The following is a 21,864-nucleotide window of genomic DNA, read 5'->3' on the forward strand; positions in this document are numbered from 1 at the left end:
TCTTATTTCTGCCCATACTCAACACTGAGTATTATATTGTTCATGATTCTTGAGGTTACATGAGTCAGAAATGTAAGCAAATGCCCTTAACAAAGAGAGGAACACACTGCTCCATAATCCTGACAAGAAGGTGCTAGGCATGGCTAGGGTGCTGAATCCATGGCCAAGATGGCAGCCGGCAGCCTCTTACCTCTGTCTTAACAGACAGCTTCTGGCTCACCTTGACCAGCTGGATGTGATGGCAGTGTTTTCACCAGCTCCAAATGAGGCCTTGGGAGATTTGGCAGTTTTGATTTTAATCTTTGGGAAAGCAGCCACCATGTAAAGGAATCTAACTGCCCTCATGCAGAGAGGAGGTTGGTGGCAGAGAATATTAAACATTAAAGCATTTAATTTAAAAATATATGAACATAAAAAATGACGTAGAGATTTGCCCCCCCCCCCGCCTCCCCTCCCTGCCCCCCGCCCCCCGCCACACACCTTCTTATGTAGATGGAGCTAACTTGGACACTCTAGTCTCAGCAATGCCAAATGGAAGAGAGGAAATCCACCTCCTCAGGAGGGCTGTCAAAACCTCCGTATGAACCAGTTTATCATTGTGAGCCGATCCTTTCACCGTGGTTTGTCCCATAACAGCAGGTGATAGAAAAGGCAGGCTCCGTCGCTCTAACAATTCCTGAAGGAGCCTTTCTCCACTCCATGGCTTTCCTTCCCCGGGGAGGCTATCTGTGTAGTGAGGATATTCATCATGGCAGCAGGCTTATATTTGCCCAGTTCTCACCAACAGCGCATTTCTTCCCCAGAAGGGACAGCCTGTCTCAGGAGCGACTCTCAATGGACGTGACTAAGTCACGTGACCCTACAGAGCTTGTCTTCCCTAAACCATTTCTTTCCTTAGGCTCTGGCATTGGCTCCAAAGGAAGGGATGGTCTGTTTTCTCTTTGGGTCCTCTCTCCAAAGGAGAGCCAGATGGTGAGGAACACCACTTGTGTTCTTTCTCTCCTGGGGAACTTTGCTATTGTGCTACTTAATGTGTGTGTGTGTGTGTGTGTGTGTGTGTGTGTGTGTTTTATTTTGTATGAGAGCCCAGCAGAACAGCTCTTGGGCAAATGGCTTATGAAATAAATCTAAATGTTCTCAAATAAATAAACAAGTAGCATGTTCTGTCAATTGAGAAGTGAAAGAGCCTGGTAGTTTTGTTTCTTCTTTCTCATTAAGGGTCAGCATTCCAGGATGGACCTCTACGGAACACCAAGCTGGATAGAGAAGTAAAAATTAGATGCCTGCTGGAGCACAGGTCAAGATGCCACTGTGGCTTGTCAGAGCCCTCACAGCACACTGGCCTCTCTAGATGTACACACACACACACACACACCCCTACACACCTACACACACACACACACACCTACACATACACACACACACACACACCCCTACACATACATACACACACCTACACACCTACATAATGTATTTCTTAAGTAGTTCTAAGTAGCTGGGGGCAAGTATCACATGGGGTTGAGGAGAAAACCCACAGGTGACCCATTAGATTTTTAGAAGGATCTTTGAAAGTTTATGTTGGCATAATGACTTGATAACAACAGACTCTCAAGCTTTATTATCTGCCAAAGTATTTCCAGGGCTTATTTGAAAAGGTGCAGTAGTGACTTGATTTCCAAACTTAGGCATTTATTGCCTTCTTCCCCCTACTCCCCCCCTGCCCTGAGAGATGGTCCTTCTACATAGCTCTGCCTATCCTGGAACTCACTGTAGATGAGGCTGGCTACAGACTCACAGAGATCTGCCTGCCTCTGTCTCCTAAGTGCTGGATGGACCATCATGCCTGGCTATTGCCTTTAAATTTTTAATCTTGAAAGACTGTGTGTGCGAAAGTTACGTTTACATTGCTTGTATGTTCTCAGTAATTTTCATGGAATAACTTTGTCTTCTTAAATAAGTTGTTTCCCTATGTTTGAATGGTATTTTAATCTCTACATGTTGAACACAGAATGCTTGCAGTTTCTATGGCTTGCTTTTTGTTTCCCAGGGTTGTCTGTGAAATTCACCCAAATTGTTTTTTAAGCTGGGGTTCAGTCTGTGACTCATGTTCTCACTTTACTATTTCTTTTCATAGACAGAAGCATGTTTTTTCAATGCTGTTAAATATTTACAGTTTATGCTTCTGGAAACCTGCTTTTTATGACTTGAGATAAAAATCATCTCCAATTTGCTTTCAAAACATTGAAGTTAAAAGTTTTTTCTTTGTGTTTAAAAATAATTTTACTGTGTGTGTGTGCGTGTTTGTTGTACATACGTATGTATGGGCACGCAGTTGCCAAGGTGTACCTGTAGAGGCCAGAGGACCAGTTTTCAATTGATTCTGTCCACCACGTAGTTGCCTAGGCATTGAATTCAGGCCACCAGGCTTACTGATAAGCCTTTGCCCTCCGAGCCTCTTGGTTTTTATCCTACTTGGTATTGATTTTTGTGTATGCTCTGAGGGGAGTCTGTCTTCCCCTCTTATGTGAAAAGGGAAAATTATGCCACATATTTCTTAATTTTTTTTCTAAATTTCTGTCTTCCTCCAGATGAAACTCAAAGTGCTGAAAATGTCCTAAAAGGCCCTGAATGATCTCATCCTCTGAGACAGGCCCCTCCCTCACCCCGTGTGCCTCTGAGGAAACATGTCCTTTCTCCTCCTTGCTCTTCCTTGAACTCATCTCAAACGTGCCTGCTGCAAAACTCTTGACTTGTTCATGTATGTGTAATTTCTAGATTCCTGCATGTCTTAGTCAGCAAGTATCTCATTACTGTGGGGAGTCACACTCACCATAGCTTATAAAAACTCTTATAAAAAAAGTATTTAATTGATGCTTGCTTACCGATCTTCAGAGGTTTATGCCATTGTCAGTCATCACGGTGGGAAGCATGGCAGCATGCAGGCAGACAAGGTGCTGAAGAAGTAGCTGAGAGTTTTGTATCCCGATCCAAAAAGAGGAAAACGGGCTTGGAATGGACTTTTGAAACTTCAAATCCCACCCTGAGGAACAAGCTTCCTCCAACAAGGCCACACCCCTAGTCCTTTCAAATAGTGCCACTCCCTGGTGACAAGCATTCAAGTCTATGAGCCCATAGGGGCTGTCCTCATCCAAACCTCCATGTTACACTACTCTTCCTATCCCCCAAGTCAAGTCTCTGCTCAAATACGGCCCTATCACAGAGTCTTCTCTGTGCATGACTAAAATCACACACACACACACACACACACACACTATCACAATCACAGTCTGTTTGCTTGGAAGAATTTACCTGAAAAATCTCTTCAGGTCTGGTGTAGAGGTGTGTGTGTGTGTGTGTGTGTGTGTGTGTGTGTGTGTGAAAGAAGGAGAGAGAGAGAGAGAGAGAGAGAGAGATATTTTAAAGGTGTTTTTTCCTCAAATGGCTTTAGATTAGGTTTCTGGTTCTTAAGTTTTAATAATTTACTCTATTTCATCATAGTTAATATGTGATCACAATACATATATGTAAGGTATATATATCATTAAAAAAATGAACAAAGTCCTCCCATCTGTCTTCTAGTTTACCAGTCCTCCCTTTCTGACTGCAGTTTCTTGTTGTTCACTTATTTCTGTAGTTTTTTTTCTTTATCTTTTTAAGAAATTTTTATTTATTTAATGTATTTTAGAGTGCTCTGTTTTTATGCACACCAGAAGAGGGAATCAGATCCCATTGTAGATGGTTGTGAGCCACCATGTGGTTGCTAGGAACTGAACTCAGGACCTCTGAAGAGCAGCCATTGCTCTTAACCGCTGAGCCATCTCTCTAGCCTCTGTTTATCTTGTTAGAAATAAGCCATGTATATGTAAGCACACTCATATGTATATATATGATACATATTGTATTTTAATAAATGGCAGAACACCATATATTATTCTGCACCTTGCTTTATATTTTCCACTTAACTCTACCTGCTAGAAACGATTCCATAATTAGAGGGCAGTGATCTGTTACTGCCTCATACTCTCCTGAGTGGACACGCCTTGGCCACCTGGTCTCTTTGAGCATGACACGTACGTAGCCCGTAGCCCGTAGCCCTCGGTTTTTATAACAGCCTCCTAGCCAGTGTCCCTTACTTATCTTTCGTCAGTGCCTCTCGCAGGCCTAGACTTCCAATCTGATATCCTCAACTCCTGGTTCGAGACCCCCAGCGGCCTGCCTCACACCCACAGAACAAAGCTGAACTCAGTGTTCAAAGTACAGCCCCGCACAGTCCCCATTCTTCTCCCTTGTCCCTCTGTGCCTGAAGACAACCCCTAAACCGATGCCTTGAGGTTTGTTGTTTTTTTTTTCCAAATGTGCAGCCCTGTTTTCTCTCAGCCAAGAAGGGGTAAACACCTTCCGCTCCTTGCAGGCCGAGCTCAGTGCGTGCTGGGCCTTTGGCGATCAGTGGTTTAAACCTGCTAATCCAGTCTCAGTGGCTCGTCCAACATAACCGGACCTTATGTGGTGAATTTTGGGTTGGGCAACCCTCATCTAACCGATTTCCAATGGGACTGCAGATTCCTCGTGGGCAGGGAGCAGTCACCGGGACCGGAGAACGCTCAAGTGGAAAGATAGCTCCGGACTTCAAAGTATCGCTTACAACACAGTGAGTCACACAAGCCCAATGGAGATACACAACACGGTGGAAGTGCGGCTCTGTGGACTCCTGGGTGGGAAAAACGCCCCTGCGTCCGGGAACCCTTAGCCCACCGTGCAGGTCCAGGGTAGCTGCCCAGCAAGTGTGCCTGTTGAATGAAGAAGATACGAAAGTGAAGGCAGCCGGCAACCCCCCCGTGCTCAAAGCCATCTTTCTTCGCCTTCAAGTGGGTCCGTAACCCGTGCCGGCGTCGCTGCTCCGAGAAGCGGGAGCGTGGGAGCGCGTGGGACCGGCTCGCAGGCAGGGAGGGCGGCCGAGCCCGGCACCTGGAGCGGGTCTGGGCGCCGCGCGGGGCGCAGGGGCGGGGAGCGGGGGAAGGGGCGGAGACTGTCGCCGGCTTCCCCACCCCGGCGACGGCGCAGGGCGGCGGGGTGTCGGCAGCAGCTGCGGCCGCCCGCGCCACCCCCTCGGCCGCGCTCCGGGGCCACGGGGAGCTGAGCACGGCGGGCAGCTGCCAGCCCCGCGCCGTGCGCAGCGGAGTGGAGCGGCGGCCCCCGCCCCGGAGGACGCAAAGTTGCCAGTCCGAAGCGCAGGCATGCCGGGCAGCGACACGGCGCTCACCGTGGACCGGACCTACTCGGACCCCGGCCGGCACCACCGCTGCAAGAGCCGGGTGAGGGCGCGCGCGGGGCGGCGCGGGGGTGCGAGTCTGCGTGGGGAGGGCTCGGGCCGGGAGGGAGCTCTGCGCCGCGGAACCCGTCGCCGGTCCCTCCAGGCCGGGAAGGTCCGGAGAAACCTGCGGCCGGAGGACGCGCCTCTGTCGCCATCCCGACTCCACGACGCTGTCGCCCCGCTCTCCTCCCCGCCAGGGAGCGCACGCTGCCGGCACCCGGGACTTCCAGGGTCTGGCTCCGGGCACCGCCACCTGCGGGGCTCGGCGTTGCTGCTGCATCCCCCCCACCCCCACCCCCCGCCGCCCCGTCCCCAAGACTGGAAGCCTGGTCGCCGGCTCCGTGCGCCCCGGACGCGCCGCGGAGATTTAAAGTCCGTCTCGGCGGGGAAGCTCCGGAGTTGGGAGCCGTGCAGAGCCGGCGCCTTCGCCTCGCTCGGTTCGCGGCGTAATTTGCTGTTGCTGATTTTGGCTGTGAGCGAAAATAGCTCTTCTGAACAAGCTGGGGAGACCGGCTCTGGAGGGCTTCAGTATCCTGACGGAGGCCACAGCCCCAGCTCTGGGCCTTCCCGGGGAATACCTTCCCTTCGGGGCAGCTCAAGTGTCCAGGCGGGATGTGAGGCTCCCAAATCCCTTCTCCCCTTGGCTGATTAAAGTGCCATTTGAAACAGCACCTCCTCTCTCTGGCAGGCGGTACCTGGAGTTCTCTAGCCCTCCAACTTCTGGCTTGCGGGAGGAACTGGGGATCTCGGTGTCAGCTTCCCTGTATGAAGTTCGGAGAGATAGAACAGGCATAGTTTCTGCCCCGTCACCTCCAAGATCCATTGACCAGCCACACAGACGCTGTGGTCGTAAGTGACAGACTATACAGGGATCCCTTATACAGAACGTGGGTAATTTAAAACAGTAATGATTACCCCAAAGTGCCGTGGTTACCTTATTTCGCTTTTCTCTTTACTGCCTATTAATCAAGTTAAGAAAATGATTTTTTTTTACATAAGTTTAATGTGTTTGGTGGAATCACTCCTGCATCGACCGACTCTTTAAAAGTTCCATAGTAATACATTAGGAAAGTATTCCAAAACTCCATCTGGAAGAAGAGCATTAGAGTTTTGTTTACCTGCAGTCAGAAGTTTGTTGGGGGGAGGGGCGACTTCTCATGAACACAGCTGACTGAAGGAAAGGTCTTTTTCTAAAGCATTTGGAACCCAGTGGGCGCAGGGGAATAAAGTCAGTATCGCAGTTCACAGGAGAAATTGTAATCTTAAAATAATTTGAGAACCTGGATTGTCACAACTCAATGATCTCTGTAAGGGTCAGAGTTAGTAATGTTCGAGGGGTGGTGAGCTCACTGACAAAACTCATGGAGTGAGCTTTCCAAAATTCAAGCGTAGTTGCCTGTCAGGTGGAGGTGCTAACAGCGGTGCTGTCACACACACACACACACACACACACACTCACACTCACCGGTGAGAAATGGAAAGATTAGCTGAACTGAAGACTTTTGTGTTTTTCCACACCTGTCTGCCTTCAGAAAGTGCGCAAGACTTCGCGTGGAGGGGACTTACTTATTTTCTTTAAAATCCTGCCGAAGGTGTTGTACTTGCTACATTATCAGTAGGGAGATATCGGGTTTGGAAGTAAACCAGGCAGTGAAACGGAGTTAGGCGCTGTGTGTCCTGATTGTTCTATGTAATTAGCCAACTGGGCAGATGAAATCTACGGAGGACTAGAAGAAATCAGTGGGAAGACGGCTAGAGTTGAGTAGGCCAGGAGCCCAGTTCATGCCCTCCTTGAGGTCTAAATTTAGCCTTCTGGTCGGCCTGCTTTTAGTGTTTTTGTTACTATTGTTTTGAGGTTGTTTTTGAAACAAAGGTCTCACTCTGCAGTCCAAGCTGGCCTTGAATCTCTGTGATCCTCCTGAGGCTACTTCTGAGTGCTGGAATTACAGGCATCCATTGCCATGTGTGGCATTGCCCTTAGTTTGGCCATTGCTTTGTTTGTTTGTTTGTTTGTCTGTCTTCTCCGTGGAGATATCAAGGTATCAGGAGAAGTAATACAAGAACTTTCCTCTAGTGGGGCTGGTGTAATTTTGCATCCCTCCTTAAGGCTGCAATAAGTCCACTGTAATGAGGGCACAGCAAAAGCAATTTTGCTGTTGCAGAAAGTACCATCCCATTAGGTGATCTAGCTGCTCCTTTGTGGAACTCAATTTTGATGTAGCTATAAAAAAGCATTTTCCCCCAACACCCAGAAAAGTATGCTGTGCAAAAGAAAAACACCAAATGATATTAGGGCTTAGTTTCTTGGTGTTACTCTCTCATTAGAAATAAACGAGGTTTTTAAAAAGGGTCCCTGGAGTCAGACTGATCTGTCAAACTAGCTCTCTTTTAAAATGCAAATAATTATTGTGATGGGAGTGTGAAGGTGACTAGCCAGACAGGAATCTGAAGTTTCCTCCCCAAAACACCTTGTTGGTTAACAAATAGTTATTAATTTTTTTTTAAATCTAATCTTTTACCCACTGAGGTAACAGGGAAAATACACATCATTTTTGCTGGGTTTATTTAAGCCTTTGAGACTAGATGGTAATGAGACAGGGGACCACTTTAATATTGCAGAGGTCTGTTTGTACAGTCAGGTAGACGAACCTAGATTTTTAGCAAAAATGTAATGCAACTAATGATGTTTCTCGTTGTCACTAGGCTAAAAAGCCAGAGCCATTCACATTTTTAAACTACATCTTTGTAAAACTGCAAAAAGATGCTTGTTAACTTGACACACATAACATCTTTCTACTTTAAAAGAAAGAGCGTATATAATTAGAGCCTACATTTTTTTTTCTTTATGCCCTAGATAGTCAGGGCCTGTCACCAAAGCCTATATTAATAATATAGGTAGTCTGTCTTCTCTACCTTAATTGGTTTTTGCTAAGTGTGAGTCCAGTTTTTTTTGTTTTGTTTTGTTTTCTTGTGTTAGTTGGATCTCACTTTAAATGCTCCCTGATGCCACCTATAGCCACTTGGGTGCCGCTATGAACTGTCAGGGCTCCAGGGGGCTGACATAGCTTCCAACTATGTGATCACCAGGACAAGGCCCCAAGTAATTTGTCGGAGACTCTAGTACCCATTGGAGATGGTGGGGGACACCGGAAGAACAGGTGAGGTCAGTTTGTTCTTCACATTGTGAATCTGAATCTTAAATAAGAGTTTTTGTTTTTATTGACAGTCATGTAATTCAGGTGTTACTGTTTTCATCTATTTGTAAAAGGATTTTCTCCCTACTGCTGTATTGCCAGTACCACTTGCTATTACTCTCCTACTCTCCTATTATACTGTCAGCCCTGGGCTTTCTTTGACATCTCTGCAGGTGGTCCTTTAGATGCTTAGGACTTTCACTATTTCTATTTCATCAAGGTCCAAGGGAGGACCAGATTGTTTTCCTACAGACTCACCTTCATTAGGCTTACACACACACACATCCTTCTAGGGTGGATTGCTGTGTCACTTGGACCTTCTAATTCTGTGCCTTAGTTTCTTCTACACTGTAGGGGTGATATAAGGAAGGATGCAATTATGCCTATAAAATGTGAGGTGCATAATAAGAACCCATGGGTGGTAAACTCACTTTGCTTATTTATTTATATATTTATACATTGCTATCGGGAGGTTCCATAAGCTTGAAAATTAAAAGCCTCCTAATCTTGTGGCAAACCCACTGAGCGTCTTTTGTACACCAGCTGCAGTTCTGAGCACCAGGAAGAGTGTGATAGCTAGTTCTCCCCGGTAGCTTCGTACCTGGTGAGTCTATCTTACTTATACTGCAGCAATGTAGAATTCCCTTCCACAGAAAGAACTGCTCATAATAAATACGAAAGTTTCTGACACCTGAAGTAAAACCCGTGTGGCACCTGAAGGCCACCTGTCGCACATTGGGAAGTGCGCTTCCATCGGGAACCATCCCAGTGGGTGAGGAGTAATGGCCAGAGGCTGGGGAGGGAGGTGCGCTGGCCCTCCCGCAGTGGAACTAGCTGGGGAGCAGTGTGGTGATTGCTTGCTTGTCCCTGGACAGGAAGTAGGACAGATAGAGACCGACTCTTCTGGGTGCCCCTGACCCAGGGAGGTGGCACACTGAGTGGTTTCTGAGGACTGTTTTAATCAGTGCTTTGTTTTATTCTAGACTTCAGCAAAGAGGCTGAGTGATGGTGAGTGTCTCAAGTCAGAATTTGTTTATGTTTGTTTTTAGAGGTGTCGTGACATATGCCTTTAATCCCGGCACTCAGGGAGATGGAGGCAGGTGGATCACTGTGAGTTCCAGGCCCGCCTGGTCTACAAAAAGAGCCCAGGACAGCCTGGGTTGCACAGAGAAACTCTTCTCAGCAAAACAAAAGAATATGTTTACGTTAGGAGGGCAGGTTGACGGTATGCGTGTTTCTTGAGCTATGCCTTGCGCAGGCTCACTGGCTCTGCCTTCACAGAAGAATGACTTGCCAGCCACCACCAGCAGCTCACACATGCCTGTCACATCCGCTGTAGAGCAGCAAGACAGCTGCTACCAACTTGGATCTCAAAATATGTTTTCCTTTCAACACTTCCTGAATTCCCAGAGCCAAAACCTGGAGTCCTAGATGAAAATTACCCGCATCGCCAGGAGAGTCTGCAGTGTTTTTAGCCTCGCTGTTTCTTAATTGTGTTTTTGTGTTTTCAGTGGAGGGGGTGGTGGTGAGAGAAAAGGACGAGAGAACTGTGAATCACTTTGCTGTGAATCAGAATTAGGACATCTCATTCCTTCTAAAAAGGAACATCAGGATACATGACTTGTGCATCATTTTGCCGATGCATGGACGCGCAAGGGCTGTGAAGTGGAGGGAAGCAGGGTCCTTGTTGAGCGCTTTTCTTCAGTGAGGCGAAAAGAACACGAGTGGAAAGCATGTAACAACAACAGCCAGTGCAAACCAATCGCCTCATAGACACCAGAACTAATGAAGGCTTCCAGTCCAAGCTCCCCTAATCCTCTAACTGGGGCTTAATCTTAACCACTTCCCTGCTGCTCCCTGGGGTGAGTTCTGGAGAGCAGCTCCGTCCTGATAAACCAAATAAGCATGTTAGGCAGCCTCATCTTGATAAACCATTTGGCTGCTTTGGGAGAGAGATGTGTATGGCTCCTTCGAGTACCCCCTCACTTGAGCGTTCTAGATTCTGATAACGTACTCCTTTATAGCCTTATGTGCCTAGTCCTATATTGCAAGTAAACTTGTGAATGAATGATATGGAATGATAATTTGTGGACCTTTTTTATAATGCCCAGCATAAGAATTCTGTTGAGGAGTTTGGAGGAGTTTTAGAAGGTCTTAAGGAAGGTCTCGGGTTTAAGATAATTAGAGCAGGACTGGAGAGATGGCTCAGAGGTTGAAAGCTCTGCATGCTCTTCTAGAGGACCCTGGTCTGAGTTCCTGTATCCTTGTGGTGGTTCACAGCTATCTGTAAATCTAGTACCCAAGGACTAGACACCCTCTTCTGGCTTCCAAGGGCACTGCACACACATAGTATACAAACAGGCACACAGGCAAAGCACCCACACACACACCAAATAAATGAACAACTTTTTTTTTTTAAACTAGGAAACTATCTTTTAGGCTGATGTTTGGTCTTTAGAGGGTGGGCCACTGACGAGCATGGTAAAGGTGGTTGCTCCTCTGAGGGCTGAGTCCAGAAGATGCCTACAAATCTTTCCTGACGAGGCAGAATGTTCACTCGTATTTTGTGCCACATAGTTGGTCAGCAGGCAGTCTTCTGGGAAATCCTTTGGAACAAGTCACCTGCCTTTCATGTTTCCCTCACGACACTCAGGGGAAGCACTCGAAAGTGGTTCAGGCTGCTGGCTCTGGAGTCTCCATGTTGGCCGGACCCCCAGTAGTTCCTTGGGCATCTGACCCAAATTAGCTTTCTAAAGCAGCTGTCAGGATGCTTACTGTTGCATACATTATATGATGCAGCATGCATCAGCAGCCTTGGGTCCAACCCCTTCGAGGTGACCATGAGCGCCCGGGGGAAACACCTGCGGAAGTGCAGCAGACAGCCGCTTCAGGTTCTGCCTTCATGTGGAGGCCTCTGGTTTGATCTCTGCACTTCACATTCTCTGAAGAGGCCAGATCTGGTTTCCAGAAATACATTGCATTCAATGTGGGTCCTCTCATGCCTTGACTCTGAGGGTGTTTGAAGAGCTTCATGGAGAGCAATTTAGATGAACTGAGAAAATAGTAAGCCACACTAAATTCTTTATGGGTCCTTTCCGCTGCTGGACAGATCGTCCATATTCCTCATATGGTGCAGGGCTGGGAATTTAGACTCCAGGACTCACCACGTTAGAGCCTGAAGAGAATACACACACACACACACACACACACACACACACACACATATATGTACACACATACATATGTATATATACATTTTGGTACTGGGAATCAAATCTAGGGCCTTTGTTAAACATGTACTCTGTCATTGACCCACACAACCCCAGACCCTGGAAGGGGATTTAGACCATTCCATTTGCAGAAATAGAAAAGTATATAATTCAGACTATAACCAGTAAAATTATGTAACTAACACAGACTGATTGTGACTCACCATTTCCCATCTATTGTCTTAACAGGGAATCCCTTAAAAGACAATTGCTTTAAAAATGTGTATGTGTATTTAAAACATATATGTCAAATATGCATTTTAAATCAAATATGTATTTTAAAATGCACTATGTACTGTTGGGGCTTGAACTCAGGCCCTATCAAGTTAATTGCTAAATTCTGTAGGAAGATTACCTTAATTAAACTAGGGAGAATGAACACAGAATTATTTTTGGTGGAGGAACTTGGGAGGTAGCTCACTAGGTAAGAACACTTGCTGTGCAAACAAAAGGACATGGGTTTAATTCAGGCTAATAGCCCGTGTAAAAGCTGGGCATGGCTTAGAATGCCTAAATGAGATGGTTCGGTGGGTAAAGATGTTTGCTGCCAAGCCTGATGACCTGAGTTCAGTCCCGGACACCCACAGAGTGAAAGGAGAGAACCACATCCCACAAGCTGTCTTCTGACCTTCATAGATTGCTGGGGCACACGCATGCCTTCTTCCAAATAAATACAAAGCAACGTAATTTTAAAATCAAAGAAAAGCATAAGGTGGAGAGTGATAGGGAGAGCCCCCTAATGTCTTTCTCTGTTCTCTGAAAATGCACACCCCCACACGCCCACAATGCACATACCCCTGCCACCATCACACACGATTCTTTTCAGTGAAGAATTACTTGAATGGATGTAAAATCGTGGGGCTTTTCTAGGTAATACCATGTATCGGAGTGACTGAAGTGTTAGACCCGTATCCTTCTGAGTTTATTTGCAGGTTTGTGGGGGAGGTAGCAGAGAAGGCGCAGCAAATGTACAAAGCCACGTGGCTACCCTGGATTCTCGCCACTTAAAAACCTCTTCCTCGGGGCCTCTTTCGGCATCTTTGTGTTTTCAGTATAAAGTTTTGTGAAGTGAGCTCATCCTCATCCTGGTCTTTTGCCAGCTGGGACAGGAAGCGGGGAATGATACACAGATGCGCAAGCCAGCTGGGACAGGAAGTGGGGAATGACACACAGATGCACAAGCTGCTCAGTGCCCCGTGCATTGTGCGGGCATGCAGCCTGAGCTCCCTCCCACCCGGCTGCCGTCGCCTCTGAAGCGTTCGGTTCTGTGAGCCTCCCATCCGGAGAATCTTGCAGCACCTCCTGTTTTCAGTGTATAGATTGCATGTCCGGTACCTGTGTTGCTTCAGACCGGAAGTGGTTTGCATTTTGGATTTTCTTGGGAGTCTGGCATATTTGTGAATGCATCATAAAATGCCTTGCATTTGGCACCCAAGTCTAAACTTGAACTTCATTTAGGCTTCACATATACCTGTATGCCAACCCCGAAGATCACTTTACATCATGTTTTGTGTGCCTGTGTTTCCACCTTGGCTCGTCACATAAATGCTCAGGTGTGGCATTTCCTACTTGTCTCATCGTGTTGGTATTCAAAATTAAGAAGTTGGACTATTTTGAGCATTTGATTAAGAACATTCAACCTGCATATTACTTTTTCTTTTTTCAGCCAAGTCTTAAACCTTAACTCAAAGCCTCCCTCTGGTTCTCGGCTGGGGAATGGATCGCCTGCTCCATTGCAGGGCATGGAGACAGAGCTTCTAATGGCCTGCTGAGAGATGGCACATGCAGTGCTGGCTCCCCTTCTTCTAGAGGAGAATCTCTGCCACTTTTGCCATCTACACCAACTTGACGCTAACCTGGAGTAAAGCGTGGCTTCTCCTTGCGCTGTGTCAGGCATTTCTACCTTATGCTTCGCCTGGCTGTACCTCAAAGCCTGTATGTCAGATGTAGTTCTCACTCACTTTCTCTTCTCCAAGTCCCCAAACCACCTCCCGGCACAGCTCCTCAGCCTCCCCCTTTCCCAGAGGTACACTCCTTAAACATACAGCTACGTCTTCATTGTCTGTGACCTCACTCTCCCAGCAGATTTCCAGCTCTGAGGAACAGAGCGATGGTTGGGAATGTGGACTTGAAGGTCTGCTCTACCTACCAGCTGGGTGAGCAACTACCGGAAGTGGTATTGGGTAACTTTGACAGGTACCGTGTCTGTTGAGTCATTCGTGGTCTACCACAGAGTTTCCCAGGCCTCAGTCCCTCCCATACGGCCCACACACAGCTCGGTGCCACCTGCGCTATTATTTACTTAGTATTTCTAAATCAGCTCACTCTTTAAAACTTAAGTTCATTTTAAAAATATCGACAGGACTGTGCCAGCTGGGTGCCGTCTGAACTTGAGGCCTGCAGCCCCAGAGTGAGTGATGAGCAAATGGTGGGCGATTGTGCTGGGGGTGGGGGGGGGGTCTTCACCCTGCCTTTCTCCTGGGCTGGATCAGCTGGATTGGGTTGAGTCTTGAAGAGAGAAACCTCCTCACCCTGACCCTGTTATTTAATGCTTTTGCCATCGGCCGCCTGAATCATCAAGGAAAATCCTCTTCTTAGTGCAGCTGGTTGTCCCCGACTCAGTCTCCTCCTGAAATGGACACACTGCCTAGAGGATGCCTAGAAGTACATTTTCCCAACCTTTGCCCAATAAGAAACTCAAATCCAAATCTCAGTGGGGTGGAGTGAGATACTAGATGGTCCTTTTAATTCGCTTCTCTGTTTTCTTTTTCGCCTCTGGCCTTGTTCTGATCCTGTGTTTGTGTGCATATTTGTTTGTATTACGTACATAGACCGTCAATAGTCCAATAAGATTTTCTTTACTTTACAGTATGCTTTATGAAAGTATACCCAAATAACTGTTCTCATTTCTCTTTTAGTTGTAGTTGCACAAGCTACTGGCCACTCTCTTAGCATAAGCTCCGTGAGATTTCAGTTTCCTTCTCTGTGAGCTACCGTGAGTGTCACAAGCCTGTTCCAGGTCGCCGAGGCTGAGCTACGTTCATTCAGGACACTTTTCTGCTGACGCTGTCTCAGCTTACCCTGGGGTTATCTGGAGGGAGCCCAAATGCCCTGTGGTTGGCGAGTTACCTCTGTGGACGTGGGGTGAAGCGTCAGCATCCCAAGTTTGGTTTCTATGGCGTGCAAATCACTTTCATACTTTCTGGAAGTTGAAAAAACCATACGTCAAACCACAATTATTAAGAAATTTCTACATGCATGTTCTCTGTAACACACCTCAGCTCCTTTGGGTACCAGGTAAAGTGTAGACCATTTGCTCTAACTTAACACAGACGTTGTTTGGAATGAACATATGTCCGCTGTGGTGGGTGGATGGTAGCCTGCCCAGGTGGGAATCCTTGAAGGAGGTTAGGAATAAGTTGTGCCTGCTCCGGGCTGTGTGCGTCTACATTATGTTCAGTCTTCTGGTGACCTGAGGGAAACTGAGGCAGGCGGTGGCAGAGCTTCTGCTACAGAGCAGAACTCCTAGAAGACACAGATCTTTAGGATATCGAGAGCACACACCCGGATTGTGGGGCGGGGGGGAAAGTCCAAGTTGTGTGAATTCAGACTGAACGTAATTGCACTGTGTGTGTTGACTTGGAAGTGAAGCAGTTGAGTGGCGCCTGCAGCTGCAGCCCCTGAGAGGAGTGTTGTCCAAAAACCAAACCTTAACTGAAAACCACGCCGTAGGACCTAACATATTTAACTTCATCGTTTGCAATTGTGTGGGGGGTCCGCAGTCCCTCCGTCTGCTTTCTGAATCTATTATGATTGTCATGAGGGCCCAAACTTGACTTGAGATAGTCAGCACTGTGCTATTTTAATCTCACTAATTGGAACAGGTGGCCTCTGTTTGAGACTGAATCACTGGTTGGCATGGATCTTCATTTATCTGACAATCTGAGGCCCATTCAGTATGAGCTGATGATTGTTTTGGCATCAGGCAAAGGCCTTGTGAGCCCAGCAACAGGGGACTCTGAGGAGACCAAAGAAAAGCAACAGTCGCCTTCGTCTCTGGGTCTAACTGCGAAGCGCAGCACCAGCCGAGGGCCGCAGCTCGGTGAGCACAGCCAGGTGCTGGGGCGAAGGGGCTCACACATGTTCCTTTTGACGAGGAGAAGGTCTCTCGGGGCTCCCTTGACTCTCCCTGATGAGGTGGCTTCCTCCAGGAGGAGACTTGTGTTGTCCCATGAGTGTTGGTGTTTTCATGAGTGTTGGTGAAGGGGCACGCTCTGGCTGACTCATCCCCCTACAGGAGCTCGGGCAGAAACACCTTAACACACGTCCAACGCAAGCAGAGATGACCTGAGGTTAGGAGCTTCTCCAACTGTGTGTGTCTTTACAGTAAGCGTATGTGTTGGGTGTTTCGTCTCCGTGCTAAGACACCGGCATTAACCGTATAAGCATAGGGGAGTCTGATTTTGCTCGGCTTGGGAAGTTCCAGTCTGTAGTCTTTGGTTCCATTGATTCTGGGTTGACGCTGAGGCAGAACATCCTGGCAGTGGGAATGCGTGGCGAGTACTCACTCGGCGGTGAACAAAAAACCGAAAACAGAAGAAATTCGAGGGACAAGAGACGGCCTCTCAGAACACAGTCCCAGTGACTTAATGCCTGCGGCTAGACCTGTCCTCCTAGGCAGTGGTCCTCGGCCTGCTCACCCCAGGGTCATCTAAGACCATGGAAAAACACAGATCTCTACATTACAGTTCCTAGCAGTAGCAAAATTACAGTTGTGAAGTAACAACGAAAATAATTTTATGGTTGGGGGGTCACCACAACATGAAGAACTGGAATAAAGGGTCACAGCATTAGGAAGGTTGAGGACCACTGATCTTCAGCGATCCAGAATGTCTCCAAAGAGCCCCATCACCTAGGATGCCAAGCATTTGTCTGTGAGGGAACATCAGAAACTCAGACTGTAATAATGTGTATCCGTAGTGTCTTCGCAGTGTATAAGCACAGAATCCCAGCTTCTTCACCCGGTACCCAGATTCTCTCAAATGACTTCAGTCCTTCGCTCAGTCTAGCACTTGACCTGATCCCTCTCACAGTGGACGGCTGGCTGCACCATGCTTGTGGACACCCATCCCGTATTGTCTAGGGACATGGTCATGTCTTCTCCCCCTGGGCTTGGAGTCAGGAACGTGGATGAGACTTTGTGAATGTCGAATGAATGAGCACCAGTGGTGTGCTGGCTTGCAGCAAGCTGGACTGGAAAGGCTGAGAAAGCATGTTCTGCTCTCAGTCCACCTCAGTGCAGAAGAACCAGCCTTGGCTGTTGCTGCAAGGGATGCCGGTGTGCGCATATCCCAAGATAAGCTTAACCTTCTCTGTATCGAAGGGCCATATCGCTTCCGGCCTTTGGTGATTCGCTGTGCCAGCAACTTGCACGTGCTTCTTTTGGCAATGCGTAAAATCATTTGCTAGGAGCTACATCCCTGAAAGCGGTCTGAGACAAAGGGCACCTGCTTTGTAGCCTATGATGTCACCACACACCTTTGCTGTGTGGAACACCAGGAGCTAGAAGTGTGCCACAGGTTTGTGGACCCACCAGGAATGAATTAACGAGCTTCGGCTCACATCTCTGGATGTAAAGTTTTCTCGGAGATTTGGATCCTGCTGATAACGCTAGTAGCGCATTTTCATTTAACCCATGTTTTCCTGTTGCAGATGAGGTGGGCCACACGTGAAAGTTTTGAACTTTGCGGAATGTATACAAGAAGTTGCTGGGACAGTTAGTGACACCCTCTCTGAACCCCTCAGCCAGATTCTCCTGATGGTTAAGGCTCACAGAACTAGATGGCACTAGGTAGACTGTGATTTCATAGGCTCCGAGCAAACGTTTGTTTGTTCCTGAGCCCCCTGTGTTTCTATTCTGGCCATGTACTGAATAGATTTGCAGGAGTCTTTTATCTATTAAAGAAGTCACGGTACAAATGCAGCTTGTCACTCCTGGTTATTATATTGGTTTCTCTTACTGTGTAACAATTGCAAATGAGCATCTTCAGAACAAAGCCTGCTCATTGTTTCGTGGTTTCCCGGCTCCAGGTCCAGGTGCACCACAAGCACTAAGAGTTTCATCAGCCTGAAACTGAAGTGTCAGCAAGGACCGAAGTCTCAAGGGTCTGCACAGGTCCTGTTGCAAGCTCTGTGGTCGCTTACAGAATTATTTTTCTTACAACTAACTGGAGGACAACAAGCAGAGACAGTCCACCACTCCCTGCCACATTCACCTTTCACAGCCTGGCAGCTCACTTCTCCAAGACCTGCAGTCTCCGTTCCTTTGTCTCTCTTAACCTCCAGAGCCGCCTTTTGAGCTCACCTGATAGGGACAGGCCCAACACATACTACACTATGATTAGAATCAACTGATCAGGACCCTTAATTATGTTTGGTGAATTCCTTGGCCCTAGAAGATAGCCTAAGCACAGGAGTAAAGTCCCGTCCTGCTCTCAAGTCTTGCTAGGATCCAGGGTGGGGAAGGCCATGTCTTAGGAGGCTATCTTAGAATCCTGCTATTCATGATGCTTTATGTTCTGTATGTGGATGGGAGGAGATGGAGCTAGCATAGAGAAAACACTGGGTAATAGTAGCAGGCTTTGCCAGGCAGACCTGTGGAAGTCCTGGGCCTGGAGGTCTGTGCCCTTCTTAGAATTGCCTTTGTTCCTTATAAGCCCAGCTCATGTTCTCCTCATCTGCTTTATGGTTTCTCTTTTCCTGCATTTGGATTTTGGAACCAGGTAGAATCACTTGGCTGCTTTTCACATATTACAGCCCTTTTTTTTTTTTTTTTTTGCATAGTTACCTGTTTTTAAAAATACACTGCTTCCCATATGGACTGAACTTTATTATTTTTTCTTCTTCTTCTTTTTTTTAACCTTTTCTGTGAGTTTCAAAACTAATGAACTCTGCTGGTTGTAATTTTGATGTGGTTATTCTGGATCTTCATCCTCCCACCTCCTCTCAGAGGAGCTGAAATGAGCATTTTGAGAATTCTAGCACATACATTTAGAAATTTTCAGGCAGGCATGATTCCAATATCATTTACAACAGTGAGAGGCCAAAAAAATGGGGGCGAGGATAGAAAAGGAGTGTGTGTGTGTGTGTGTGTGTGTGTGTGTGTGTCCCTTCAGGCAGGACAGATGCCCCAGTGGCTAAAAGTTCTTGCTGTGCAAGTCTGACAACCTGAATTCAACTCCAGGAACCTCCCCTGGAGCCCACAGGGAGAAGAAACAACAAAGCCTTGAGGCCTACAAACACACAGATGAAGAAACGAAAATGGCTTCTCACCAAGTGTGATGGTTTTCTCGTTGCTATGTCAAAATACTTGATCAGGCCAGGTATAGAGCACAGTCCTGTAATCCCCGCATTGGAGGCAGGAGAGTTACTGTCAATTTGAAGCCAACCTGGTCCATATAACAAGTAAGACCCAGCCTCCCACGTGGAGCAAACCTGATAGAAGCAGTTTAAAGGAGTAAGACTTAATTGTAGCTCATGGTTTGAGAGGGCAGGCATGGCAGCAAGAGCTGCTTGGTCTGTGGCAGAAGCACACGGCAGCAGCTTGTCTTGGTCATAAACCAGGAAGCAGAGAGCTTAGGCTAGCAGAAGTGGAGATACCTCCCAGTGACCCGCTTCCCACTAGGTACTAACCCCTCCCAAAATAGTGCCACTAGCTGGTGACCAAGTGTCCAAACATGAGCCTGTGAGGCCATTTCACATTCATAACTGGTTTATTTAGCGTCTGAAGGTATTACAAGATTTCACATCTAGAGGCAATATGCCATTTCTTACCTTGCTCTTTTTTTCCATTCCCCCACACCTGCCTCAGTGTACCTGAATACTTGGTAGGGGTTATTCAATGTACATGTGATCATCTTTGGCTGTCTGCCTACCTTTATCTCTGTGTTTGATACAGAGACAGATTGAAACTGTTGTCTTTGCCCAGAAAACTAACGTTGACATTTTCTCACCCGGCCCAGGAGTGTATTCGGGGGGGGGGGGCTATTTTATTGTTCGTGCTTTCATTTGGGAAAGGTGCTGGGCTTTAGGAAAGCCCCCTTACAAATCACCATGTAGTATTTGCTGTATAAAGCCAACCAAAGCCTTCCTGGTGTGCTGGGCAGGTAAGGGGCCTCCCTAAATGGGTGGTACTAATTTTGTGGGTTCCAGAGTTATAGCAAGAGCCTTCCCTCCTTCCTTTCAGTGATCCCAGGAACAGCTCAGAGGTTTTCCCATGCTCTCTAGCACCTGCAAATGCCCAGCTGGGCTGTCTAGGTGGGTGAGAGTGCCTAATCCCACTGTTGAGGAGGCTGACTAAATCTGTGAGAGAGAAAACAAACGAGGATAGATGACGTGTCCTCGTGGCTTTCCTTAAGTTGCCCATTTAAAAATAATTCAAGTGTTTGGAATGATTTTGATAACAACAGGTTGATAAGCAATAAGACAGAGTTGAAAGATGAAGCAACTACCTCTGAATACAAAAACTATTTTGTTTTCTCATACTTGGGGCATTTCAGAAATCTCAGACATTTTTATCAGTAGAGGCTACTCTTAAGTAATTGCTTCTTAGTTTATTTACACAACGGCCAAAGATAAGCCTGACTTTTTTTTTTTTTAGGGAAGCTAACTTATTAAACTCTCAATGGATTTTAATTTTCTGGCGTTTATGATTGCTTTGCTTGTGGAATTTAATTTAAGTTTGAAGTTAATGCCCTGTGGATGTAAATGCACTGACATCAGATTCTAGGATTCTAAGGTAATGAAATGGCCCAGCAGAAACAGCATACTGTACAGAGGAAGGATGGTGATCAGAATCTGACAAGGAGCATATCAAATTGTCAACTCAATGGTTTCCATTAAATAGTGTGTTGACAGATTATTCATGATAACTAAATCCTTCAGATGTGTGGGAGGGTGGGAGGGAGATATTTAATAAAAATAAGATCCCTGTGTCCCCTATCTCCTGTTTGAACCTCCACCAATCTCTTTCCTTGTTTGCATCAGCCACTGATCAGTAATGGCCCCAGGTGCAGTTGTGTGGGCGTGGTCTCCTTCCCTACCTCCTCCAGGTCTCCGGCAAGTTGTTCTGTATCTTTGTACATCAGACATCAGACAGGTTAATAAAAAATGAACTGTTTGTATTATACTGTTTTTCACATAGATAGTATCTCTTGAAACTGCTCTTTTTCAACATTGTTCTTTGTAACTTTTCCCACTTTTACTGTCCTCCCCCTTTTAAGTTTACGTCACCATACAGAGGAAAAGGGAAGCAGAATGTGTGCAAGGCAGTTCTAAAGGCGAATGGGGAAGTTGTTTCTGAGGTTTTTAGCCATAGGGGAGAGCATCTCTGGAGAACATACCTCAGAGGAACAAGGGAGAAGAAGAAAAAGAAGGTCTTCAGCCTTGCTGTCTGTTCTTGTGGACTTTTTAGAATTATCACATCAATTATTTTAGCATTTATGGGGGGAGGGTGCATTGTATGGAAGTCAGTGCAGGACTCTTCCTCTGCCCTGTGGGCCCAGGGATCAAAAGCAGAGCGTCAGGCTTGGTGGCAAGCATCTTATTCCCCGGGCCATCCTGCCACTCTGCCTTTTTCTTGAATATCTTCCCCAACTGCTTGTACTTAAGCAGTGATTTTTTTTAAAACTGTTTTTGATATCTTTAACAGGATTTTTGTTTTTATAATTGAAGATTGTGTACCAAGGTATTGGGTAGTATTTATCTCAAATATGTGTATTTTAATTTTGCCTAATAGCAAATATAACATAGTTGTTCTGAGTGTGCCAAGGGGCACTTTTCAGGTCTAGTCAAGACTTTAGCTTCTCTACCGCCTTTAAGATATATAAAAATTGATGTCAGCATCTTACTTATTGCGACATAACTCATAGAAGTAAATGTCCCCGTTGTGTTTATGAATTCTAATAAAGGCAGAGTCATCCAGTTAGGATATAGCCTATTTCCAACACCTCCAAAAGCACCTTTTAACAGTCTTTTTTCAGCTGCCCTAGCCCCTGGCAGCCATTGACCTGAACTTTGACCTTAACAGTTC

At 46.6% G+C, this 21,864-nt stretch overlaps 1 protein-coding gene across 2 annotated transcripts in view; it reads left to right on the forward strand.

The window, feature by feature from the left end:
• Window positions 1–21,864, forward strand: part of Tmcc3 (transmembrane and coiled-coil domain family 3) — a 252,993-nt gene that overhangs the window by 180,310 nt on the left and 50,819 nt on the right. Inside the window, exon 1 of one of the 2 annotated variants that reach the window (XM_021645387.2) lies at window positions 5,053–5,312. The exons of the other annotated variant lie outside the window; for it this stretch is intronic. Coding sequence (XP_021501062.1) covers window positions 5,235–5,312 — 78 coding nt within the window. The 5' untranslated portion in view covers window positions 5,053–5,234. Of the gene's footprint in view, window positions 1–5,052; window positions 5,313–21,864 lie in introns of those variants that run through there. 2 annotated transcript variants of the gene reach the window in all.

Source organism: Meriones unguiculatus, chromosome 2 (genome assembly GCF_030254825.1).
Source record: "Meriones unguiculatus strain TT.TT164.6M chromosome 2, Bangor_MerUng_6.1, whole genome shotgun sequence".
In the NCBI taxonomy this organism is placed as follows: domain Eukaryota; kingdom Metazoa; phylum Chordata; class Mammalia; order Rodentia; family Muridae; genus Meriones; species Meriones unguiculatus.